Raw genomic sequence first — 26,079 nt, forward strand, 5'->3', positions numbered from 1 at the left:
GCAGGTGCAAGGTTCCCAGATCTGCCTGGGAAAGATCTGGCAGAGAGGAATCCAGTTCAGACTGGGAAGGTAAAAAACCCAAGTTTTCATCTTCATCAGGAATTACAATGTCCTGAGCAGGACTACAAGGCCCATGGGTCATCACAGTTAACAACCAGAATTACTTTAACCAGTTTATTTTCAATATACCTCTTGTAACTAGGTAACTGGAGAAGTGTCTGCTCTCCTACTGACAGGGTTGGAAATCTGTGCTTTTTAAGAAACAGCACCTTCTCCTGAGATGAAGTATTCTCTCTGGTCCATTCCCAGGCCTCTTTTAAGAGTTTCACTAAAAAAGACTATTATGTGGCTTGTGATAAAGTTATAGAAGACATCCACCTAAACATTTTTAGTTATACAAAAATATCATGTAATTAGAGAGGCACATCATACGTTATAGTTAGATACATAGGGAAGAGCAGACCAGAGGTCATTTGTAGCTGGCTTTTGATCTGATGTGGAGCCCCGGTGGCGAAGTGTGCTAAAGCACTGAGCTGCTGAACTTGCATACTGAAAGGTCCCAGGTTCAAATCCCGGGAGCGGCTTGAGTGCCTGCTGTTAGCTCCAGCTCCTGCCAACCTAGCAGTTCGAAAACATGTCAATGTGAGTAGATCAATAGGTACCACTCCATCGGGAAGGTAACGGCGCTCCATGCAGTCATGCCAGCCACATGACCTTGGAGGTGTCTACGGACAACGCCGGCTCTTCAGCTTAGAAATGGAGATGAGCAGCAACCCCCAGAGTTGGTCACGACTGGACTTAACGTCAGGGGAAACCTTTACCTTTACCTTTGATCTGATGTAGCAATGGATGCACTTTGTCCCTCCTCTTGTTAGACTGAAAATTTTGGGTGTCTTTACTCATAATGAGGGCCAGATCTCCATATATAGCTAGTTCCCCGCTAGCTATGTAATCTAGCGGGGAACTAGCAAGTCACCCTCGAGTCATTGCCATCTTAAAATGGAGGATTCTTTGCCAGCTGCTGAACATTACTTATGTGAATCATAAAATCACAGAGTTGAAAGAGACCACACGGGACCATCTAGTCCAACCCCCTGCCATGCAAGAAAAGCACAAAGTACCGCTGACAGATGACCATCCAGCCTCTGTTTACAAGCGTCCAAAGACTCCGAGACAGAGTTCTACTGCTGAACTGCTCTTATGGTCAGGAAGTTCTTCCTAATATTCAGGTGGAATCGCCTTTCCTCTCATTGCACTCATTGCTCCAAATCCTAGTTTCCTGGGCAGTAGAAAACAATCCTGCTCCCTCCTCCTTATAACATCCTTTTACATATTTATACATGGCTTGGCTATCATGTCTCTGCTGTTATTTGCCTTCAAGCTATTTCTGACCTATGATGAACCCAAGGCTGACCCATAATAAGGTTTTCTTGCCAAGGCTGGTTCAGAGGGACTTGCCTTTGCCTTCTTCTGAAGCTGATAGAGGATGATGTGTCCATGATCACTCTGTGGGTTTTATGGCCAAGCAGGGATTTGAACCCTGGTTTCCAAAGCTAACCCCCCCCCCCCTTTCATCCTCTGCCTCCAACCTCTCCAATTACTCTAAAAGCCATTTGCCTTCAGGGAAGAATTTGGAAGCATCTTTTTGCTCTGAGGCTTAAAGGATCTTGTCCTTCTTGCCCAAAGGTTTAGAGGCTGCCAACAGCCTGAAGAGATTGAATGAACCTCCTTTATCTCATGACTTGCTGCAAGAAAATGAATAAATGAAGGAAAGGTCTTTTGTACATATAATAAACTCAAATCATACCAGTAATCATACTAAATAAGAGAAAGCCTGTCTCAAGACAACTAGCCCTGCCTTCTTGTAATTGTATCTCCTGCCATTGTACGAATTCCACAGGCCAGACTAAGCAATACTTCCACTGAAACCACTTTCTTTAAAAAGAGATGTGCAATAAATCTTGAGGGTCATTGCTTTGCTTCAACAGTGGGATTAGTATCAAAAAGACACACTGCTCTTCTTGAAGATCAGCATAAAGGCCTACATAGAGTTAGAAGTTCTATGGAAGCACAACTGGATGCTTCTTTTTGAGATAAAGATTAGATCACATTTGGTCCTGTGCTTCTTTGAAAAGTACTTCAACCTTCTTGAAACACATATATGTGACATTTCAGTGCCTCTCAACTGTCATCCATTATTAAAAAAAGCAAACTCTTGCTGAAGAGGTTGTCGCAGAGGGTAACTCCGACTCATGTGGTTATATTGTCAAAATGTAAGAGATTTCTAGGAACAGATAAAATACCATGCAGAAGTATTCACTCCTCTATGTTGGGTTTTCTATATTGTGTAGCATTACAAACTGGAATGGAGATGGATTTTACAGGCTTTTTTACCATTTGATGTATCGTGAAGGTCCAAAATATTTGTATTACGTAAACAGGAAAAGCAATGCACAAATGACTGTGCATGCCACAAATATATAGGCTGGTTCTGAAATGTTTGTAATGACTGTAATGAGAAAATACACCAGAGGAGGCCTTTGTACATTTCTGAAGGACTGAATGACAGAATATTCCATCCAAAGAGAGGGCATCACATAAAAGATCACAAGAAAGAAACATTTGCCTGCTTGGAAATCAAGTTTCTGCCAGAAACATGATCTTGATTTTACAATATGATATACCCTTATGCATTCTGATGAATGCTTGAGTTATCTCATTTCATCATTAAGATATTTCCGTATATTTGTTCTTTCCTTGTTAGAAATACTGAAGTTTCTCAGAAGCCTACATTAACAAAAAGGAAATGTTTTCAATTATTTCTACCCATATTTTCAAGAGATGTTTGCAAACTACCTAAGTTGAAGGGGAAATCATTTGAATTATTGGGATTCTGAATGAGAACATTTAAGGAAGCTGACCTACATATGCCCTTTTTCAAACCATTTAAAAACAGAGAGCATGACAACTCTCACTGCAAGGAGGTGCAGTTCATTATGTGATCCTGGCTAGACAACCACCTATCGGTGTGGCTAGCAGGCTCCACATTATATTTAGAGTTTGTGCTATCTTCAATCACTCTATAATAAACCATCATCACTATATTTTTCCCTTCATGGTGCACCTGCAGTTGTATAGCAGCAATCACAACAAAACCTTTTGTGTGTCAAGGTTATTATCAAGTGAAATGGCGTCTGTTGGAGATCAATTTCTTCAAATCAGAGATGAATATGAACAAATGCTGATCTTCCCTGATCAGATTTTGGTGAAGACAGGGACTTCCTATACTGCACAATTATAGTACTAGGTTTCCATTTTAAGTGCCATTGCACAAGTGTATGGGTTCCTAGGACCTTCACTTTGGTAACAGCTAGTTAAGTTCTCTTGGTGATAATTCTAAATAAATAAATAAATAAATAAATAAATAACAACAACAATAGATGATAATTCCCAAACACCCAGATCTCAAGATTCCATGACATGTTGCTATGGCCATTGAAGGAGAATCATAGCACCATAACTGTTTAGTGTGAAGGGGCCCCAGGTAAGACCATGCGAGGGAAAATTGAATGTGCATTGCATTAACCCAAAAATTAATTCAAGCTGCATACTGATCACCTCAATACATTTAACCAATGAGAGAGGCATCTCATAGATTTTAAGAATGAAATGCACTCTGTTGTCACTATAGAGCAGTGGTTCTCAACCTGTGCATCCCCAGGTGTCTTGGCCTCCAACTCCTAGAAATCCCAGCCAGTTTACCAGCTGTTAGGATTTCTGAGAGTTGAAGGCCAAAACATCTGGGGACCCACAGGTTGAGAACCACTGTTATAGAGACATCTGAGAAAGGGTAGCTATAATAATGTTCAACGTGAAAAGACAAGGTTGTCCCGAGATACCCTGAAGGCGTTTATTGTACGAGGGTTGAATGAAAAGTAATGCCTCCACCTTCATTATTTGGGTTTGGATGGGAATATTTTAATAAATCAAACATAGAAATAATCCTTAGAATGTGCTCTTTAACTACCACTATTCACTTTTCCACATAATCACCAGACAATTGGATACATTTCTGTCAACGATGAACAAGTTTTCTGAAGCCGTCACGGAAGAAGTCGACACTCTGTTTCCCAGCCTCTCACAGTACCCATTGTGCACAGATCTTCCGATAGCCAAGCAAAGCAATAATGTGACCCACACGTTCTTGTGAAATGCCGATTATGCTTTAAATTTCTTTGTGATACGACTATCGTCCTGAATCAATCTGTCAACCTTTTGCTTGTGAAACTCGGTGGCTGCTGTCACAGGACACCCAACTCTTTGTCACGGAAGTCAGATGTTCCCACCTCAACATTTTTACTTACTTGCCCAGTGGTGCACAGGACTCACATCAACACAATCACCATAAACAGCTTGCATTCTCTGATGAATCCCTTTGGGGTGACACCTTCTGCTGTCAAGAATTCATTGACTGCATGTTGCTTAAGTCGCATTGACTGACCGTCTGCGCAGGGCTCCATACTTCGCGCTTTAACAACACAACCATTCAATGCTAAGGCTTCCCACCAAATGGAACTATAGAGGAGAGTCTACTGAACAAGCCAGTACCTGCCGCATACTAGTACTGCCATCTGTTGAGGAGTTACGAAGGTGGAGCATTACTTTTCATTCAACCCTCATGAGTTTTTTTGCTGGCATGTGTCAACTTCAGCAGATATGTATGAGGGTGGCTGCATGCTGACTCATCCTTATTTTGTGCCCAAGACACATCAAATGCCCTGCTCCTCTAATTTAATAATTGGCAATTTTAAACCCCCAAATAGCGTCAAACTAACAATTTGGCAGTTTACTTGTGCACAACCATTAGATTCTTAACTGGAGCTGGTTATAGGGAGCACACAACGCCCCTATTAAAGCAGTTCCACTGGCTGCCGATAAACTGCCGGGCCCAATTCAAGGTGCAGGTATTGACCTATAAAGCCCTATACGGCTCAGGCTCTGCCTGTCTCCGTGATCGCATCTCCTCTTATGAACCGGTGCGCGTCTTGAGATCGGCCGGGGAGGCCCTCCTCTTGCTCCCACCTCTGTCTCAAGTTTAAAGTGACCAGTATGTGTGTAGAACAGTGAATGGCAAAGGGGCCTTTGAAGCCTCAACTTTCCCCAGCACTCTTTTTGTAACCCGTGAGCTCCTGAGATGAGAGCCGGAGTGGTCTAGTGAGTTGACTATTCAATTATAACTTCAGGAAACCTTGGACATCCACTGGGTGGCCCTGGGTAGGTTACACCATCTCATTCTCAGAGAATGGCAATGGCAATCACACTCTGAAGAAATCTTGTCAAGAAACCCCTGTGATACACCTCAGAAACTTCTTGAAAGCACACAAAAAATGAGCTCCTGATAGCCTCTTTCTTGGTGCTATAATCACAAGAACCACTATAATAAAAAATAGTTTATCCTATTTTACTGTAGTGATAATACAGTGGTGCCAGGATCTTGCAGCAGTAACAAGAAAAAGAGGGGGAAAGGGCAGGACCACAAGAGTCTCAAGTTTTGATTTTTTTAAAAAGAATTTTCTGGTGTGTCCCTATTTTGAGTCCTTTAAAATTGGCCATTGGAAGTTTTTAACTAATCACAAAATCTAACCAGGTTTTATATAGTAGAATGGGGTATCTGTCATGCATCAGGATCCCAGGGTGTGCTACTTCTGGTCCCAGTGCTTCTGTCATAACCAGCAATACTCCCTTTCTTTGCAGTCCCTCCATTCAACATAAAGAGTTAACTGGAACACATTTGGTTTTTATTTTAGCATGAGTTTTCGTGGTGATAAATACAGATGCACTACCAAGTGGCATTAAGGCCCTGGATATAAAGCACATAGGAACCCCTGGTGGTGCAGCGGGTTAAACCGCTGAGCTGTTGAACTTGCTGACCAAAGGTCAGGGATTCAAATCCGGGGAGCTGGGTGAGCTCTTGCTGTTTGCCTCAGCTTCTGCCAACCTAGAAGTTTGAAAACATGCACATGTGAGTAGATTAGGTACTGCTCCAGTGGGAAATGAATGGTGCTCCATGCGATCATGCCAGCCACAGGACCTTGGAGGTGTCTACGGACAATGCCAGCTCTTTGGCTTAGAAATGGAGATGAGCACCAACTCCCACAGTTGAACTTAATGTCAGGGGGAAACCTTTACCTTTACCTAAACAGCACATTATTCAGTTACAGAGCAGGGTATTCTATCACAGGCATTTTATCACACATCCACAATTGCTTAAATATTCCTTCAGTCTGATATTTATCTCTTATTACTGCCTCTGAAGAAGTTAATTGATATATGACTTTGGTGGGTTTGTGTCCACAAAAGCTCATGCTAAAGTAAAAACCTGTTTGTATTACAGGTGTTTTCATACTTCTTTTTCCCCGTTCTCCTCCCTTCCTCTTCTATACGTAACAGTTGCAGAAATGTTGCCTATTAATAAATACCAGTTCAGAAATACAGATGTTAATGGACTGTACAGTTTATTTTACATGAGATGAGATAAAGCTTTTCAAGTGCGTAATACAAACTCACTAAAATAGAGGAAAATACAAAGTTTATGGAAATGTTTGTACATAAGACAAAAAAATTGTATAGCAAATACCTTCAACATTTAAGGGTGAGATCTTTAGCTGGGGTAAATCAGTGCAACTCCATCAACATTAACATTTAGAAGACATACCTGAACTGACAACACAGCCCTTAAATCTTGATGGGCATTTACTTATTCAGCTGCAGTGTTTTAGTCATACAATTACATGAGAGCAAAAAAAAAAGAGCCATATTAACAGGTTTCACAATGATTAAAAGCTCACAGATGTTATTCATACACAGAGCTTACAGGAGAGTTAAGTTTTTCAATGTCTATCAGCCAAAAATCTGCAGCAAAGTGTTACAAAGTTCAAAGCCATTACTGCAGGCAGAAGACACATTTTACCATAAAAATTTAGAAAGTGTTTAGTAAAAGGTACAGGATAAAAAGAGTAGATAGACAACATCATTGAAAAACAAAAATCTGCTTGGAAGGAGCACTAGATGCTGAACAGAGGCATCCTCCAAATCTATTATGTCTGCAGACCAGTGTCACGCAAATTCAATTTATCCTTAGATAGCGAGAAAGGATACAATATGAATTAATTATGCATATTGCCTCTGTAAAGTGTAAAATGTTCAGAAATACAAATTTGGATTTAAATGTCTTTTTTCATACAATTTCTGGGATATTTGAGACTATGAATTCCAATAATCAAGATAACAGAAAATTACTAAGTTTGCAAAAGTGTAGAAGATTTTATTTGCAAATTTCAGGTGCAATTAATACAGCTAAGCATCCTTAATGCTGCAATAATAAGCACACTTCCTTGGGAAGAAGTCCTGTAGAAGTCAGTAGGACCTTCAAGTAAGCATGCATAGGCTGCAAATGTCACTCACAATGGCGGGGCTTAAATGCACTTTGCTATGCACTAGGTGGCAGCCATAGTCACTTGCTTGTTCCGCAACAAATATTATTGCTACTACATAAGCATGATGGAAAGAACGGAAGCTCGGCACTCCCACAGTGAAGGCAGTCTTGAGTTCCTCTGCTAAGAATATCTTTCAGGTGAAAAGATCCAAGATCAAGGACAGAGTTAAAGGAGCAATGTCACTTTCTATCAATCCTAAATATTCAAATTTCAATTCAAAATATTCTCTGCAAGTGTGACTTGGAAGACAAATGTCAAAGAAAAGACCATCTTTCTGTTTTGGTTCTAAAGTTTGAGTTCATCTGGTTGATCCAGGAACAGCCTGGGAAAGGGAAAGCTTGAAACTCTAAACTCAATTCACTCTAAAGGCACACACACACAAAAGCTCTAAACAGAAAACCGGTCATTTTTCCCATGGGGTTTTTCATGATGTTCCACTAACATTGAGTCTTTAAAACTATTAGAAGTCCTCACAATGGGGTCTGTCTCACAAATGCAAAAGGCAGTCCAGTGGGAATGCCCCAGTCTCTTAAAACACTCTTATCTGAAAACAAGGAATGCACCATAAGAAATTATGTTATTCAAAATGCCCTAGACTTTAATCTTAACTTCAGATTTGAAAACGAATCTCCAGAGAGGCTACAGGATAACCACAGCTTGAAAATGACTAGTTAAAATCTCATTATTGATTTCTTTTTTCAGTAAATAAAATATAAGTAAGATACCTTATGATTGTAATGTAATGACAGATACCTTTGTTGCTTTTGTGTGTAACTGTAACATAGTTTTAGTTACATTTAGATTTTCACCAAAATATATAGATATTATTGTATCATAGGCCAACAGCTTATTGCTGTCTTTTGGGGTGGGGGTTGCAGTAACAATGTTAGATGCTTTTAAACAAAAAGAAAGCTAAAAGAAACCTTTTTTTTAAACTGCAAATATTAAGTCTAGGTAGTACAGATCTTTAAAAGTACAGGTAGTACTTTTAAAAAGGAACTTTCCAATGTACCACAGAACTGGAGTTTATCTCCTTTGCTATGGTTTGCTTCAAGGAGTGGAGGATCAAAAGATTTCCTCCAAAGATTAAACTGGAGTGTTCAAAATATCTAGAACAAATCTTTTCTTCTTAATTTTAAATTCATTCAAAATATTTCAACTTAATATAAGTTGGAAGAAATATCTATATTAATAAATTGGTTTCTTTACAGAACTTCCCTATATTTCCCATCCTCTACAATTCTGAAAGATCTTTTTTTTTTTTAACAAATGGAATCATAATGATTTGCTGAATTTGAACATACAGAACTGTGGAATGAGTGTGTGTGTGTGTGTGTGTGTGTGTGTGTGTGTATATATATATATATATATATATATATATATATATATATATATATATATATATATATAGATCCACATCTTGCTGAAATCAGTAGTTCAATTCCAATTGATTTTGTGATTCATACCATAAATCATTGGGCAGTATGCTTAGATATTCATAATAAAATAGCAAAATTACAGGGGTAAATAATGCTTTTCAGTATGAACATATGTACTTGTCAAAACCGAGGACTGAAAGAATTCAGAGGGGCTGAAGAAGAGGAGAATCTTAATTATCTGGAAGGGGTCTCCAGGATGACTCTATGGTCTCTATGGTTGAGCACAGTAGCATACTGGAGGACCTTAGGATTCCTAAAGAGTTGTTCTCTGGGGCGGGGGGGGGGGGGGGTGTCAGTTTTTAAAATTCAAAGTTTTGCAACTTTTGTACGAGCCCTGAGCCCCTAAGACCCAGAAAAGTCAATGTCCTATTATAATCTGAAGTATACATAAACACATCAGGTCTGGGGAAGCTTTGTTTTAGATGTCAATGAACTACCACTTCCCCATCATGCTTCGTCATTGAGCACTTTGGCTATGGCTGATGGAAAGGACAAGATACAGAATTAAAATGTTTCCAGGATGCTTTTCTGTCTGCAGTCATTTAAGATAGGATCTTCTGGCTGGTAGCAGTTTTGGGAACCAAGAGCAACACTTTTGCTTCTCAGTGATAATGATGGCAGATTCTCAAAAATCATCTTAAAAGATTGGGACCTATCAAAGCCTTGGGCGACTTGCTTAGTTGACAAATTCACAGAAAAGCCAAGTGAGAAATATCCATGCAGAATGAGAAAAATGTTAACCAATTAGTGCCACCTCCTGGCACATGACACAGTTACACATATCACAGCTGAGCATGGATGCAAGTGCAATAGTTGGGACCGTCTAAGTCCTTCCTACAATAGGAAACAGGAAGATGTTACTCTGAACTTTAAAAACTCAGTCCATCATATTCTAGTTACTGGGTCTAGTGGCCTATGTGGGCTGGATTTGGGCGTAATTTCTGCTTTTGGGCTCTCTGAATCCCCTTGAGAGAACTCTTCAGAACAACTTTCAGCTGCTGGTCCCTTCTGTCTTCAGCAGGAAGAGCAGCTGCAATTGCTCCTTGATTCTTTTTGGCTGTGCACCAGTCAGTTCTGAGTTCATGCAAATAATGAATGCCTGATGCTGAAGAGAAACCGAGTTCAAGCCACTGGACCACATGAAATGCACTTATTTACATTATTCACATATCATTATCCACATTATATACACACACTTTCAGACATTTTTATGTCTGTAATGAAAGCAGGGAATTGTCATACTTTTGTAAAACAACAATTTTCATGTTCCCTTAGAAGATGTTACAATTTTTAAACAGGCATAAAAATATTTGTTTACAGTGTAAATGTCCCATTCCTCTCTCCCTATCATTGCAGGACACAACCTGCCCATGAAAATTATCTTGTTTTAATTCAGCTGCTATACTCGAGGCCCCTTCCAAACTACCCTATATCCCATGATTTGATCCCAAATCTGTTTATCCCAGATTATCTGGCAGTATAGATTCATATAATCCAGTTCAAAGCAGATAATCTGAGATCAGATCCTGGGATATAGGGCAGTATAGATCCAGCCTCAGTCTGAGGAAAAGCACCATCTCCCAAAAAATCCATCTCATCAATTTATTTAAAGATCTATAATCTAAAAAAGACATTCCATGGCTTCATTTTTTTACAATAAGCCTTAGACAATTCTGATATTGAAGATCAGAAACGTCAATTCAGAAGTGCTCATTTCAATGTTGTTGTTGTTTTTTTGGGGGTGGTGGTAAGAGGTCCTATTTCATGACTTCATCAACAAGTCAGACCAGTGACTGTTCTCCCAGTCTGGGTTGCTTTTTCCTCGTAACATGTTGTCTGACAAACAACTCATGAAACCTAAAAAGTTTGTTCTTGTTCTCTGAACTTGAGTTGGCTTAGAATCAGCTCAAAATACACATTACAGTAATACATTTATTAAGCCAACTCAAGTTCAAAGAACAAGAACAAACTTTTTAGGTTTCATGAGTTTTATTGCAATTAGTAGTTGCAAAATCTGCTTTCTGCATTTAAATGCAACTCTCTTAGTCACATTGGTTATTAAAATTTGTTTATAATATCAAAATATTCACAATCCACCACAAACTATGAAAAGTGCTTCTCATGAGATCTAAAATATATTATTTTTCTGCTTGATAACCAATATGGGGCATCAAGGATATCTTCAGTTCCTAAGCTATGCTTGTTCAATGCTCCAAAGTACACTAATAGCCTAGCCACTGAATTCGATATATTTGTTAAATATATTTTCAAGCAGGTTATAACAGGAGGCGAACCGGCCCTTAAACCAGCAGCTCCCAAACAAGCTTAGAACAATGATCAGTATTCTGAGTCTGACCATGACTGTTCCTGGACACCAAGGAAATTTGTACAGAACAGGGCATTTAGCATGGAGCTATTATTTGTCATTTGCGACAGGCAAGCAAAATTAGCTCTAGTGGCTCACTAAAGACTGCCTAGCTAGCAATTATCATGCAATCACTTATGAATGTAGCAAACCCTTTTAACCCTGACTTTCAAACATCGCACGTCTAACAGCTGTGCATGTTAATTGCCTCTGATGTTTCAAGAGTCTTTCAATTGGCTCCTCCACTCCCATCAAAATGGACAACAGGGACTCCTGTTAAATTTCCAAGACTACCCCGTTGTTCTTTTGTCCTCACTTGATGGCCTTGTGTGCATCTTGTCATGCCTTCCTTTTTCAGAAGGAAATTGCTGGTCAAGTGCAAGCCCTTCTGTGAGGCACAGTCATCCTTCGGGCTGCCCTTCTGCACATTTTTTCCATTAGAGCCTGGCTAATAACAGAACGCAGGGTCAGCGTGCCAGAAGAAAGCAGCTGGGAAGGCAGTTTGAGAAGAACTGTCAAGTGAAATCTAAAACAAGTTCACATTGTCTGTGATGGCAGTAATAGAAAGTTTGCTCTTTCTTCCTGCTTCACTCCATAACAACTTAACACACTGGGTACGGGCAGAGATTCTCAGCTGCACAAAGGAAGAAAAATAGATAAACTGGAAATATTTCATTATTTCATTGTTTCTTCACTGTTGTTTGGACAGTGAGGGAAAGAGCAGAGAAGAAGAGCTTCCTTGTAGCTGATCAAAGAGAAACTTGGCAGAGGAATGTCTGGTCATTTTAAGGAATGGACCTGAGTCACTATGATCTGCAAAGCTGGCATTGAAATGGAAAGCATTTCGCTTTAAGAATTTAGCAGGTCTTGTTGGGAAAACTTCACACATTTCTAGCAAAAGAGCATTAACAACTGAAAGACCTCAAATCCAAGCACACTAACTGGGGAATAAGCCCTTCTTAACACAACTGCACATGTACAAAAAGGCAAATCTAACTGTTGTAGTACAAGCCAATGCTAAGGAAAATGAACAAGGGATCAACAGAAAAGCGTATCCCTGTATCAAATCAAGGAGATCCCAGAAATAATTGGAGAGATGTTTTAAGATGCAGTAAAAAAAGGAAGATGGTATGTGTGGGGCATGGTACAGCACAGTGGTTATCAGCCTGTGGGTCCCAAGATGCTTTGGCCTTCAACTCTCAGAAATCCTAACAGCTGGCAAACTGGCTGGGATTTCTGGGAATTGTAGGCCAAAACACCTGGGGACCCACAGGTTGAGAATCAATGGTATAGGTTGTCTGGCATGGCAAACCAATATTGCAGTTTTGTTTATTCATGCACTAGTATACAAATAAATTCAAAATATCTTTTCGGGAAAATGGATTTGATTACAAAAATCACATTCCTAGCCTTCCTGCTCTAAATTAATAAAGTACATTAAATAGCCTAGCTCCACTCTCCACGGAGTCTAGTATCCTTTATTTTTTTTAAAGATAACAACAACAGAAGTGTGTGGCCCTGTCAACAAGAGCTATGCTGAGACAGGGGCTGTGCTGAGGTTATGTAACAGGTCCAGCTGCTGTTGGTATGCTCCGGACATGGAAAAACTTAAACCAATTGCTGCTAAAAAGTGTGGGGAGACGAGGTCTCCTTGAAGGATCACACAGTGAATGAGTTAGTGGCAAAAAATAAAGCAAATTAAAAATAGCTGCTGAAAAGTCACATAATAAGAAACAAAAAATCGCAAGCAAAATGTGGAAGACGACTTGCACTAGAGAACGAATATGCATCATCCATATGTTACATCACCAAGTTAAGAACAACCTCACATATTTATGGGATCTGTGCAAAAGAAATAAGTATTAATAGGTTTAGAACAGAAGCAGAAACTGTGGAGGGGCCAATACTTGCCCCATTACCCCTCATGTGAGCTGCATCGATACCACGCAGCACAATAAAAGTGCCATGTGACTATTTTGAGATTTGTAATGGGGAAAGGATATTTTGAATACATTTGAAGAGGGGGAAAAAACTTTGGAAGCAGTTAGCTTGCATTTTTCACCATTTGAAGGGTGAAAAAGAAATAACCCGACAAGCTTTAGGGGCTGTCATAGACTTCAGAGGCCACATAAGCAGAATTTGGGACCACATACAGCACACAGACTGCTATTTCCTCACCCTTGTCTTAGCGAAACACAAGGTTTGCTCTAGTACAATGGTTCTCAACCTGTGGGTCCCCAGATGTTTTGGCCTTCAACTCCCAGAAATCCTAACAGCTGGTAAACTGGCTGGGATTTCAAGGAGTTGTGGGCCAAAACATCTGGGGACCCACAGGTTGAGAACCACTGCTCTCATACAATGTATAGAAAAATTCCTCAGTGGGGAAGAACCTCCCTCTCAGGACCAGAATTCCAACTGACTGGCCACAGCGAAAATGGAAAATTGGGGGTGTGGTGGTGTGGTGTGGGTGGATGGGGCACATCTTGCTGGAACATTTGGGCACTGATCACATTGATTGGACTAGGTTTTTTGGTCACTTATTTGTTCACATGGATTTGTATTTTTACATGCCCTGGGTTTTAGTAGTAAATCTGCCAAACACCAGACAACTTTTGTGGGTCATCAAATGTTTGCTATGGAATCTTCTCTTAAACATTCTCTTCAATAGAGCTTATCTTTTCTCTGAACAAAATCTGGAACACTTAGAAGAATATTGCACAAAAGCAATAACATCTTTCTCATGAAACTAGAAAGATAAATAGGTCAATTTTTTTTCTCACTGGCAAGTATTGAAGAAGTGGGTGACATGCAAAACAGCAGAGAGATGATGTGGCTAGAAATGATATCTTAACAAAATCAGGCTTTTTGTGCTTGGCTCTTCAAATGAAACCCAAGATAAATATGATGTGAAAATTCCCTGAAGCAAAAAGCACAGACAACGTAAGATGCTCCATGCTTGGAAGCCATGTCATAAATGTAAACTTTTGGACAGAGAGCAACAGAAAGAAAACAACTAATACTTCCTCCTAAAATGAAATGAGAAACTCATTGTAATAACACCAAAACAGATGAGGAAATTTAGGGGGGAAAAAGCAATGAAGTTTTATACTTGAAGTTTAGAGAAAGAACATCACATCAGCATGCTGAATTTCTTATATTTGTGTATGTATGTAAAAGCGAGAGAGAGAATGGCAATGTTGGCAGGCAACACATAGTGATTAGTTTGTGTAGTTCTCTCATTCTAAGTTTCCTAGCCAAATATGTTTAAATGTGGACACACTGCTGGACTGAAACTCTAACCTTAAAGCACCATAGCTAATCAACAATGGAAAGTTACTGAGAAGATGCTTAGCTGGAAACTATAATTAAATATTCACATCTAGCAAAACTCCATTATTACATTAGGAGGACGGTTTTGGCTATTTGTTCACTCAAATTTTATAAAATATGGTAAGGAAAAGTTTTATATCTATTTGAAACTGCATTATTCAACTGCAGTAGATCCAGTTTTAGCAATGGACTAAGAGATATCAATGTTAGTGGTAAAATTAAGATAGATCTCCCTCTGTTCCTTTTTCTCTGTCTCCTGACTATATTTTCAAGAACATATGCAGTTGTCGCAAGGGACACACAATTGTCTTTTAATAACTGCAGTTTAAAGGACAAGGAGCTTAGAAATGAAACAGAAATGGTAAAAGACAAGAAGCTAGTCAGAGAGCATAGCAAGACGTTGATCGATCTGAGGTGATCACAAAGAAAGCAATTTTTTTTTACATTGCTTTATAATCTTTGGCACTGCTTTGGAAAGAATGGTTTGTCACCTCCCTCAATGTGACAATGGCAAAGCAGAGAGAACTGTGGTATGCTCAGCGCCTTAAGTTCTCAATAACTTTAAAAAACCTGAGTAATATAACAGTAACAGGGAGATATATGGAGCAATAAGGAGACAACTGTTAATTGATGGGAAGCAGCAAGCACAAAAGACAAGACCAGCCAGATGTTTTCATAGCAGATTGGATTCATAAGATATAGAGAGGAGATGGTGTAATATTTTTGGTAACTTTGATAGCCAGCATTGCTTAACATTGGCTGAAATCTGAAGACAAATGCTTTAGGGTCTGTGTCTTTAGGGAACAGGCAAGCGTGAAAGTCTGAAAACAAAGGAAGGCAACAGAAGGATGTTTCGAAGAAAAGCAAGGTGGAATGATGCACAGAATATGGTAATGTGACTTTGGTTTCAAAACAGGAAAAGGAATTGAATGACTGCCTTGGAAATCTTTTCAGTGCTGTTATCTGCCCAACTCTCAATTTCCCTATGCATACCAACAGGATAAATTGTTCTTCTTGCAACCTTCATGGCCAGCTTCTCGGGGAAAAGACAAAGTACAGTGTGTTTCCTATTATCAACCTGAGATGAAACTACAACTGAAAAAAGGAATACTTTGTTTGTAGTTAAGCAGGCCAGAAGGGAATAGCATGTGAGACTACTCAAATGAGATAAAGCGAGTGTTGTAGTTAATTGCAATGCCTTTTCTGCTCACTCCTTTCACATCAAGGATCCAAGTAGAACAAATCTCATCTCTGCTCTGGAAGCTCAGGTGATCTGTAGCACTTATTTCCATCTGAAAGCTAAAGACTTTGATCTCTCTTAATTCTCTGGAAATCAAAAAGACTATGACTATATCTGGCAGTGATGATGAGAAAAGATAAGAAATCTGGTCCAAATACTGACGAATGCATTCCTTCAAGGGCTCTCTGGTCCCTCCATTTGTGTATGACAGCTGATCAAACAAAGCACTTGGCAGCACAAAAAATGAAAGGCAATATGATAACATAAAACAAATATTTGTTTTATATAAATACCAAGGCAAGAAGTAAGACAAATGGTTTTCTTCCAACATGCAGGAGCTCAGGATGAACAAGTAAGTCCTTGCAGGAACATCATGATTCAGTGAAATGGCTTTATGATTCATCTTTGGCTGGGTTTATATACTTGTTTCCAACTCACTTGTGCTGATTTGGGGTCCTCCAAAACAAAGCTGATGAGTACTTGAATCTTAGTCCTGTGGAAGGATTTAACATGGACTAAACTCTCTGGTAAACTGAAACACCCTTTAAAATGGCTGCTATGGTGCAGAGGCTCAAGCACCTGCCAAAAACATGTTAACTGCCACAGAAATATTCAAGTAGAACTCAGTTTTCCTCAAGACCAAGTTCTACTTGAATATTTCAGTGGCAGTTGCACAAGAATTTAGGTGGCACAAGACAAAAACAATTGGGCATTTTTGAAATAAGCCACACTGACTAAGTCATCCTGACCTCACAGCTGGCACACTGTATGCCATTAGATAAATGGTTCTCAATCTGTGGGTCCCCAGGTATTTTCGCCTACAACTCCCAGAAATCCCAGCCAGTTTACCAGCTCTTAGGATTTCTGGGAGTTGAAGGCCAAATCATCAGAGGACCCACAGGTTGAGAACCACTGGATTAGATGATAAATGAAAACTTGAGTTATGGAGATTTGGTGACAATTTTGCAAGCAAAGCATCTAACGGTAGTGGGGAAAAAAATCTGTGGTACAAAAATCAAGCCTAAGTAATGTGTCCTTAATCTATTCTTTGAAGGGTCTTCCTTTCAACTTGAGGGTAATAATGGTTACAGTTCTCAGCTCATTTCCTCAGTAAGGCTGTATCCACACTACAGAAAAAGCAGTTTGACAACACATTAAGTTCCATGGAATTCTGGGATTTGTAATTTGTGAGACATTTGTCCTTTTATGTCAAGGAGCTCTGGTGTCACAACAAACTACAAATCCCAAAATTCTATAGGATGAAGCCATTACAGTTAAAATGGTTTCAAATTGCTATAATTCTTCAGTGTGGGTGATCCATAAGTCCCCATGAGAGTAAGTGGCTTGAGGAGTGAAGCCAAGAAGTACCTGAGGGGGAGTACAAAAAGGGCCAACCCAAGCAGCTGTTCTTTGGGCCCACATTCTCCTAACTCACTACCTCCTTTACTGAAATAAGCAAAACCATTCTATTACAGCCTTGCAATGGCATTTCTAGTTTTGGGAACTGGATTTGCTGTTTCAACAATGGACAGGTTTTACTGTTATCCTCACAACAACCCTGTGAGGTAGGTAAGCATTACGAATTCTGTTTCATAAAGCAGAGGAGGGAAGGCGTAGTCTTCCTAACTGTTTCCTTACTCCTACAAAATTCAGTGGCAACGTTCACAACCATGTCCCTGTTTCCACATTCAAATTCACCCCTCATGTATGGCAGAGGCTTCCTGTATCTTATTGTTACTCCACAAAACAGAGAACATCATGCAAGGAGAGTAGCACAGAATAGTTAATCACAAAACAGCAAAACTCTCTTTGCACCCAGAAAACAGGTCCAGCGGTACTGTTTTGAGCCACACCTGCTGGGAGCCTGTTTTGAAAGGAAGTAAAAAGAGTTGGCTTCTCAACCCTGGAATGTTTGATGTTTAAGGCATAGCACAATAGGGGATTGGAAGAATGAACGGACGAAACAGAAACAGTCCGTACAGGCAATAATAAATATATAAGGAAGCTGACAGTGGGACATCTCTCTTGTCCCTCCTTCTCGACGCTTTCCAGGACTCCCTTCCAACTGGGCTGAGCGAGAGAGGCCCACCACTTACAGCCAGCAGCAGCAGTCTATATCTCCATATCCACAGGCCTGATATCACCAGTTTTGTGTTCTTTGACCCACAGTTCCCTGTCTTTGGCTGGATCCACTTTCTGAAGCAACTGATCCACAGGTTCTACTGTCTAAAAGAACAGCAGCACAAAAAGAGCAGCAGCATTAGTATTTTCAAAGAAAAAAAAAGAAAAACTACTACAGGCTGAAATCACCTATCTGAAATGCTTGCGAACAGAAATGTTTGGGATTTTTTTGGATTTTGGAATAACTATGTATGTAGATAGATACTTAATGAGGTACCGTTATTTTGGAGATGGGACACAAGTCAAAACACAAAATTAACTTATGTTTCATATATCCCTTATACTCATAGCACATAGGTAACTTTATCATATATATTTAATAATATATATTTGTGTACCATGAGCCAGTAAAGCAAAAGGTGTCACAACCTCAGCTACCAATTTGGGATTTTGAAGAATTTCAAAGTTCCAGAAAAGAGTTGTCAACCGCTAACACCTTCCCGACTGCCCTTTGTTGAAATTTTAAATAAACATTTCCTGATTTATGACTCAATTAAATTAACAACTATTAAATGCACATTTGTGATTTGGATTTGTGTTGCCAAGGGCACTATTTCAACAATGGCCAAAAAGTAGGCCATGGATATTGAGACAAGTCCAACAATGGAAGATGTAGATTTGTGGTATCAATACCATCATCTGCATGTGAAGTTTGTGGAATTTATGCAACTATGAGCCCCAACACTAGTTGCCTGTCTGAACAAGACTAGACCTACTGAATTAGTAGGAACCCCTGGCTATTATTTTCACACATAAATGTCATTGATTGAATGGACCTACTCTAGCAGGGGCTAGAAAATGGATTTATACCTAAGGCTTTAGACTGACAGCAGGCCTGCTAAAATACTGAGAGACTCACACTTTGGTTGAACATATCTGTCTCGTGCCGCAACTGAGTATATTGGCAAAGGTGCTGCCGAATCATCTCCACTCTCTCCACCTCTAGTCTCTCAAGTTCCTGAAAGGGAAGAGTAATACATCTTTATCAATAGATAAGAAAAACTTCAATTGAGGTAAAATGAAAAGTGTTTCTTAATTATTAAAAGAGCAACACGAGCACATGTCTAGTGCAAGTCTTTAACAAAACCTTGGCACTACATATGTATACCCAATACTTGTTTCTTTTGAGTAACACACAAGTGGTTTCTTCATGGAATGTGTCTTCTATGACATGCTAAAGCTAGTTTTTACATACAGTATAACATACTAAATTGTATTCCTATTCCAACTATGATAAAAATTGAAGATTGCAATGCTCTCAGAATTCTAATTAAAAATATATCCCCTTTTCCCTTTCATTTCCTCCAGACTTTGGCACTTAGCAGATTTTGTTATTTTCAACATAGTGATTGACTTGCACATTGCTCATTTTTTTCACACATCAGCAAAAAAAAATCTGCTCATAAGATAAAATACTTCAAAATGCCAACAGATTTTCATTTTTATCATAAGCACATTAGTCCCAAACAGGCTGGATTCATGTGATTTGTCTTTTTAAAAACAAATTTTCTCTAGCGAAATCAGATTTAAAGAAAATAAGGAAAAGGAAGTGCCATTTATGATTTCCGGAAGAAATATGTACCCTGATATATCCAGGAAACTTATTCTTTTAAGATGAGTGTGAATATAAATGTTTTTACAAAACACTGTTATGTTGAAGGTGAAACATCATGAGCTGAGAAGCACAGCACACCTCTTGCCCACCAAAACACAGCTGTCAAGTCTCCACTGCCAGTTATAGCACAATTAATCCTGTGTGTTTTATGCAACGCTATCAAGTACTTCTCCAACACAACCAATAGTTACAAAAGAAGTGGAAGAAGGACAAGGAAATCCATGGAATAATGACATCAAGCCATAAAGTAAATTGTTATACACAATAAAGAGAAAGGTGACTTGGAAAGCCACTGTTTCCACCAGCAGCCCCATGTTGTTATAGCACACAGATTTGTCATGAGAGAAAATTTGACAAATTCCAGATTTTGGGTGCCAATTCCAAAGGATCTAAGGTATGATAAAGTTCAGATATAGATATAACTTGACTGGAAGGACCAAGAGGTTTGCATAAAGTACATGTTGAGATACAAAACTATAGCCCCTGATTTTCTTTACCTTTTTTTTAAATGGCCAGGACAAAATAACAAGTAGAAAGTAAGTAAAGATACATATCTATCTCTCAACACAATAATAATTTCAATTGAAACATGAGTAACTTTTATTGTGTTATTGTGTTTAATTTGAGTATTTTTAACTGTTTGTTTTAATGTTTTATTTTGTTATTCACATGGTATTGAATGTTTGCCATTTTTGCCTTTTTAGCTTTTGGAAGCCACCCTGAGTCCCCTTGGGGAGAGAGGGCAGGTTAAAAATAAAGATGATGATTATGATGATGACTGAAATTCAACTAAGGTTTATCTAGATTGACGATTTTTAAAAAAATATCTTTTTATTGTAAACACCGGTAGAATAATAACAAAATCCATCACTATTTCAATATACGTATCAAATTATATATTCTTAGTAACATCTTTGCTAATTCCACCTTTATCTCCCACTTATGTCTAATGGTTTTTCACCCCTCCCGCTCCCCCCACCCTCTGGGAACAGTACTTTCTTTCATTCTGATATTATTTTAGTTGATCAATCGTAAATAGAGGATGATTCAATTCTTTATATTTTCTTTGTCCTTTGACTTTATCAGTTTCCCCCATTTCATATCCCAGTTCTTTTTCATTCGGCCTGTAATCCTGAAGCATAAAATCAGCCAGGTATTCATACCATTTTTTAACTTTCCACTTTGTTTGCTCTTTCCAACCCCAGGCGATTGTTGCATGAGCGGCAACTATCATGTATTTTATAATTTCCCCCCAGTCCTTAGTGTTTTCGTTCATGTCTAATTTCTGGGTGAAAACTGACAATTTAATACAGATTGAAGCTTGCTGCAGAAATGCAGCAGCCAGACAATAAATGTCCATGAAAATGTGCAAAAGAAAGTCCTTAATTTACATCAGTGCTCTGTGCTTTGTGCAATCACCACCTGGGCCCAAAATTGTTTCCAGAATTTCCTATGCAATCATCTGCAAAGTGAGACCATTTTTTTCAGTACTGGTTTGAAACTGCATTAAATGGCCAGTGTAGATGTGCCCTGAGTTTTCTAACCACCTAAAAGATGTGCCTTTCCCTAATTCCTACCCTTGCCACACTACATATGCCAATATCTTTCCCTGCTGTTGCCGTTGTCACACGTGGTGCTGCCACGTTTACTGGAGTGGTGGTTCTGGTGAACAGGATTGCAGCAAGAAAGGCAAAACTCAGTGTGACATACCAGAGAGGTGGTCACCATTTCTTCAAACCACTTTGATTGAGCTTGATTATACAGGTCCACACAGCGCATGAGATCATCTCCTGAAACAATCAAAGACCAAAACACCAGAGTGAGTCATTTTGGCAAACTACTCATCCACCCAAAAGGCAATTTGAAGTGAAAGTGCGTTCACCCACAAATTTCTACATGCAAGGTGCTGAGATCCTATTGAGTCACCATAAATTCCTGGTGTAGCTAATTCAAACTGATTAAGAAAGAAGTGAACGGTGCTCTCTCCATCAATATGGGTTGTGACACAGGGCTTTCAAGAAACAGACTGAAACTGCAGACTCAACCAGATGAAAAGCATGCCTGGTTAGCTACTAATATAAAACACTGAAATATTAAACACTGAAAAGCAAGGTTCCAACTCCACAGTTGCCTACCTCCCACGAGTGTCTTCCTTCAAGGGAATCTCCCCAAGTTTCCCTGGCCTCAGTGGCTAAGAATCATGAAAACATTCAAAAACTGTGTTAGGGAACAAAGGGGGAAATCTTGTTCCCTAATCTTGGAAATTCCAATAAAAACGAAAACAAGAAACAAAATCACAGGTTGCCGGTGTGTGTGTGTGTGAGAGAGAGAGAGAGCATGGAGTTAAACAGAAAAAAGGCAAATTGCCTGCCCTTTGACTCTTAGATCTTAAATTTAATATACAGGCAGTCCATGAGTAACAAACATCCGACTTTGGAACAACTCATAGTTATGAATGGGGCTCTCCCCTCCTTCCCTACCATGAAATCTTAGCGCTGAGCCAAACCACATCTATATCTCTCCACCCCCCTTTCCTTTTTCTTCCCATTGATATCTCTCCAAACCCTGTTTCCCTTTTTTTGGTATGGATCTCTCCAAACCCCATTTCCCTGTTCTTCCTATAAGTCTCTCCAAACCTCTTCTAATTTTTCTTCCTATTGATGTCTCATTCATCATCCCTGTATCTTTCCGCCTCTCCTCTCCTTCATCCATCACACCACTTTTAATTGCCTGGCTCAATGCTGGGATTTGTAGTTTGGTGAGGGTAGTATTCTTTGGCAGAAAAGGCTCAAGACCTTGTAAAACTACTGCTCCCAGAACCCCATAGCAATGAACCAGGGCACTTAAAGTGGACAGTCAAACCACAGCACAAGTATACCTCAAGGAAGCTGGCGCAGGATAAACAGAAGAGGCTTGTTGAAGGAAGGGTTATTTATTCCTATGGTTATTTTCCCTCATTGCTTAGAAGCTTTGGTGTTTTGTAAAAAGGGATTCTAATCACACAGGAACAAATTCACTTCAAGAACAAACCTATAGACCCTATCTTGTTTGTAACTTGGGGACTGCTTGTACATCGTTGTCCTTCTATATCCACAGATTCTGCATTCATGGATTCAATTATCCATGACCTGAAAATATTTCCTTAAAAGATTCCAAAAAGCAAAAAGGGACACTATTTTAATATGCATATAATGATTCTTGGGCATCCATGAATTTTGGTATCTACGAGGGATCCTAGAATCAAACCCCAACAGACAGCAAGGGCCACTATGTCAACAAGAGAAATAATTTTTGCTTTATGATTTTATCCCTCTGCAGGTCTCTGCATCAACTGAAAAAAATAGCTTCTTGGCCCTCCATAGCTGGTTTTCAGAATGTATGGCAAACTGAATGAGGAGAGGGCCCTGCACTCTTATGTTGTTATTAGACTTTGCTGTTTTGTCAGTAAATGTCCAGTGGTGGATCCTGCCCCCCCCCCCCCCCCCGGTGTCAATCCTCCTACTTCCATTATGACATAAAGGACCAAAGGCAGGGCTTGAAAAGAGCCAGAGCAGAAACAGACAAAAGTTCAAGCACTGTCTTGAACGCCTCTTCTGCCATCTAGTGTATGAACCCACACAATATTTCATCTAATGCAAATACCAGTATGTGGGCTCGCCACCTAAAATGCGTACAGGCCATTCCAGCTTTGTTTGTTCTTTGTAACTCACATGAATACATGACACACACATATTCAATATCTTCAGAGTTTCACAAACAGTAGTATTCATCAACTAGATGACCAACTCCATTGATAATACATGTGCAAGATTAATCTCTGATGTTCACAGTATTGACCTTTGGCCACTTTCCTTTACCTTTACCCTTCAAACATTTTAAAGATGTTATTTTAAACAGCCAGAAAAAAAAATTAAAACCTGGTATTCCAACCACCTGAAAATGTGAATTAGTATGGTAAATATTCTCTCACAAGATTGTAGACACTATATAGAATTTAACAGGATACAGGTCTCCATCAGCCTCAAAATGATACGGTTTGGTGAGTGAAGTCCTTTCATCTCATTTTATTCATACCCCACCCTTTTCCTTGCCAAATTAAGAGACAAAGGTATATTCCACCAAAGCTTCTCTTTCCATAGTTTTTCTCTATCGTTCCGTATCATACATTATACTCGCTCACCAGATACTCACCAGCTTGAGTAGACTTCCGTCTGGCCTTCTTAATTTCCTCTTCTGTCTTGTTGCTGAGTTTTATCTCCAGCTGTTGTGTTTTCAATTCTAAATCCTTCTGTCTCTCTGATAACGCTTTTCTGGCCTTGAAACAAACCAATAAACATAAATTCACTGAAAAAGAATCAACATTTACTTCTTCCTTTTTTTACGAGCTGTATTATCTCTTAGAATAAATCACTGCCACATGGGACATGTGCCCTTGTTGGGGACATAACCAACAAAGTATCACTTGAATTCAACTTTAAAACACTCACCTTTTCTACTGCTGCATACCGACTAACCATCTGCTTCCGCAAATCAGCAATGTGATGGTCATACTTCTTCATGTCTTTCTTGAAGTTTTCACGGAAGTTGAGCAGGGGTTTCTCCACCTCACCCTGGAGCTGAAATAAAGAATTAAAGAAGCAAGATTTAGGAATGGCTCAATTTTGGAAATGGGGAGTCACTTGCTTGGGCCATAGGACTTCAAGGTGTGGTATACAACAGCTATAAGTATGTACCCATCCCTTCCATACCCTCTTCAAGCATGCAGTGGAAACACTCTGATTTTGATTGGAGTCAACACTCAAAGATAGATTATAATTATCTCTTTCTGATCTTGTAGAGGTGAGTGGTCTTTTTTTCCCATGGGCAGGACCAAAGCTAACAGAGTCATGGAATTATAGGTCTGGAGGGGGCCAAAAAACCCCATCCAGTCCAACTTCACTCTGCCATGCAAAACACACAACCAAACAAGCCATCCAGCTGCAAACAGTAGGTGAAACCTATCCATTTTCTCTCTCTACTACCCTTCTTTTCCTTTTGGCAGATAACTGCAATAGGCAGATAACTGCAATATCACTGTCTCCTTTCCTCACTGTCCTCCTGGCAAGGTTAGCAAAGATTTCCCAGTCACATTTGGTTTGGTCCTCAGATATCGCCACAATCCTTGCTGGGCAAAGCATTCCTTGAAGAAAAGGGGTGGTTCTCTGAAAATTCCCAAGTAATCTGATGGGAAGTTAATTGATTGGCAGATCTTTAAATTTAAAAAAGTAAATCCACAGCATTATTACAGCACCATCAGTATGACCCTTACTATTTTAATACAGGCCAAAACTACATTTTCTGAACAAAATTAATTGTTTTTATTACTACACACACTGCCAACCCTGACTCAGATTATGTTAATTTAAAATTGCTTGTAATAGTCGCAGCCATCAGGATAGGCAAATTCAGTCTGCTGAGTAGTCTCATAGCAACTTGGATAAAGAGCTGTGAACAAATATTCAGCTGACGCATTGAGTGATCAGCCTTGGAATAGCTGAGGGCGCCTTCATACTATGCATTGATATAAGAAGGCAGATAAGCTGGTAGTTTCCTTCTGAAGAAGTGCTGTGACAGCACAGAAGAAACAGTTTGTAAAAATCTGATATGCAGAAAAAAAATCTAATAATTCCCTACGTACATATGAAACAGTCACCACATATCTTGTGTACTCAGACAATCTGAAATTGACAGACTTATGTGCTATGATCCAAATAAAACCAAGACAATTTTATCAGACAAAAACACAAAATGGTTCCTCGAGGACCTTGTCATACCAGAAGGGAAACACTCTCTGCTTGTCCCATTAAAGGATAATTCACAATTTCTTACATACCCTACATATCTTTAAGCTATTGATCTTGGAACAAGACTGTATATTCTTTTGAAATGAGAAAGAATCCAGTTAACTGTATTCCAAACCACGGCTTAAAGAGGAGATTTAACCATATGCTTAAACATAACCAAACTATCTGAAAGACTATGGGATCATCTACATTGACCACTTAGGTCGCAGTGTATCTGAATCAACCCCATGGCAGCTAAATGCCACAAAGGACCGATGTGGCTTAACCGGGGACAAGGCCATCTTAATGTGTTTTTGCCCTGGGTTAACCCAAGTTGGGGAAAAGCCAGAATCTTTTCTCCCAGCTTAGGACCAGTGGAGACAGTTGGGCTGGTTTCTAACCAGAGCTGTCTTAACTGGCGGGACGGCAGTCCTCTTGTCATTCCCCTCCCACCTTCATGCCATGGCTGCCATGCCCTGCCACAACACATAGCTAGGGTGCCGAAGAGCAGGTAGGTGGTGTGTATTGGCTATGTACTTGTCTGGGATGCTAGATCCACATTCCGTGTCAGTTTCAAAGGGCCATATAAGA

At 39.5% G+C, this 26,079-nt stretch overlaps 1 protein-coding gene across 4 annotated transcripts in view; it reads right to left on the reverse strand.

Moving 5' to 3' along the window:
- Positions 1-6,498: 6,498 nt before the first annotated feature.
- gas7 (growth arrest specific 7) overlaps positions 6,499-26,079 on the reverse strand; it is a 186,668-nt gene continuing 167,087 nt past the window's right edge. For 3 of the 4 annotated variants that reach the window (XM_062970672.1, XM_008104328.3, XM_008104327.3), the window contains exons 10-14: positions 24,154-24,282; positions 23,858-23,981; positions 21,377-21,456; positions 18,911-19,009; positions 6,499-18,096 (exon numbers count right to left, since the gene is read on the reverse strand). In XM_062970672.1, coding sequence (XP_062826742.1) covers positions 17,983-18,096; positions 18,911-19,009; positions 21,377-21,456; positions 23,858-23,981; positions 24,154-24,282 — 546 coding nt within the window. In that variant the 3' untranslated portion in view covers positions 6,499-17,982. The remainder of the gene's footprint in view (positions 18,097-18,910; positions 19,010-21,376; positions 21,457-23,857; positions 23,982-24,153; positions 24,283-26,079) is intronic. The other variant, XR_010002895.1, reaches the window with a different exon arrangement.

Source organism: Anolis carolinensis, chromosome 2 (assembly GCF_035594765.1).
Source record: "Anolis carolinensis isolate JA03-04 chromosome 2, rAnoCar3.1.pri, whole genome shotgun sequence".
NCBI lineage: Eukaryota > Metazoa > Chordata > Lepidosauria > Squamata > Dactyloidae > Anolis > Anolis carolinensis.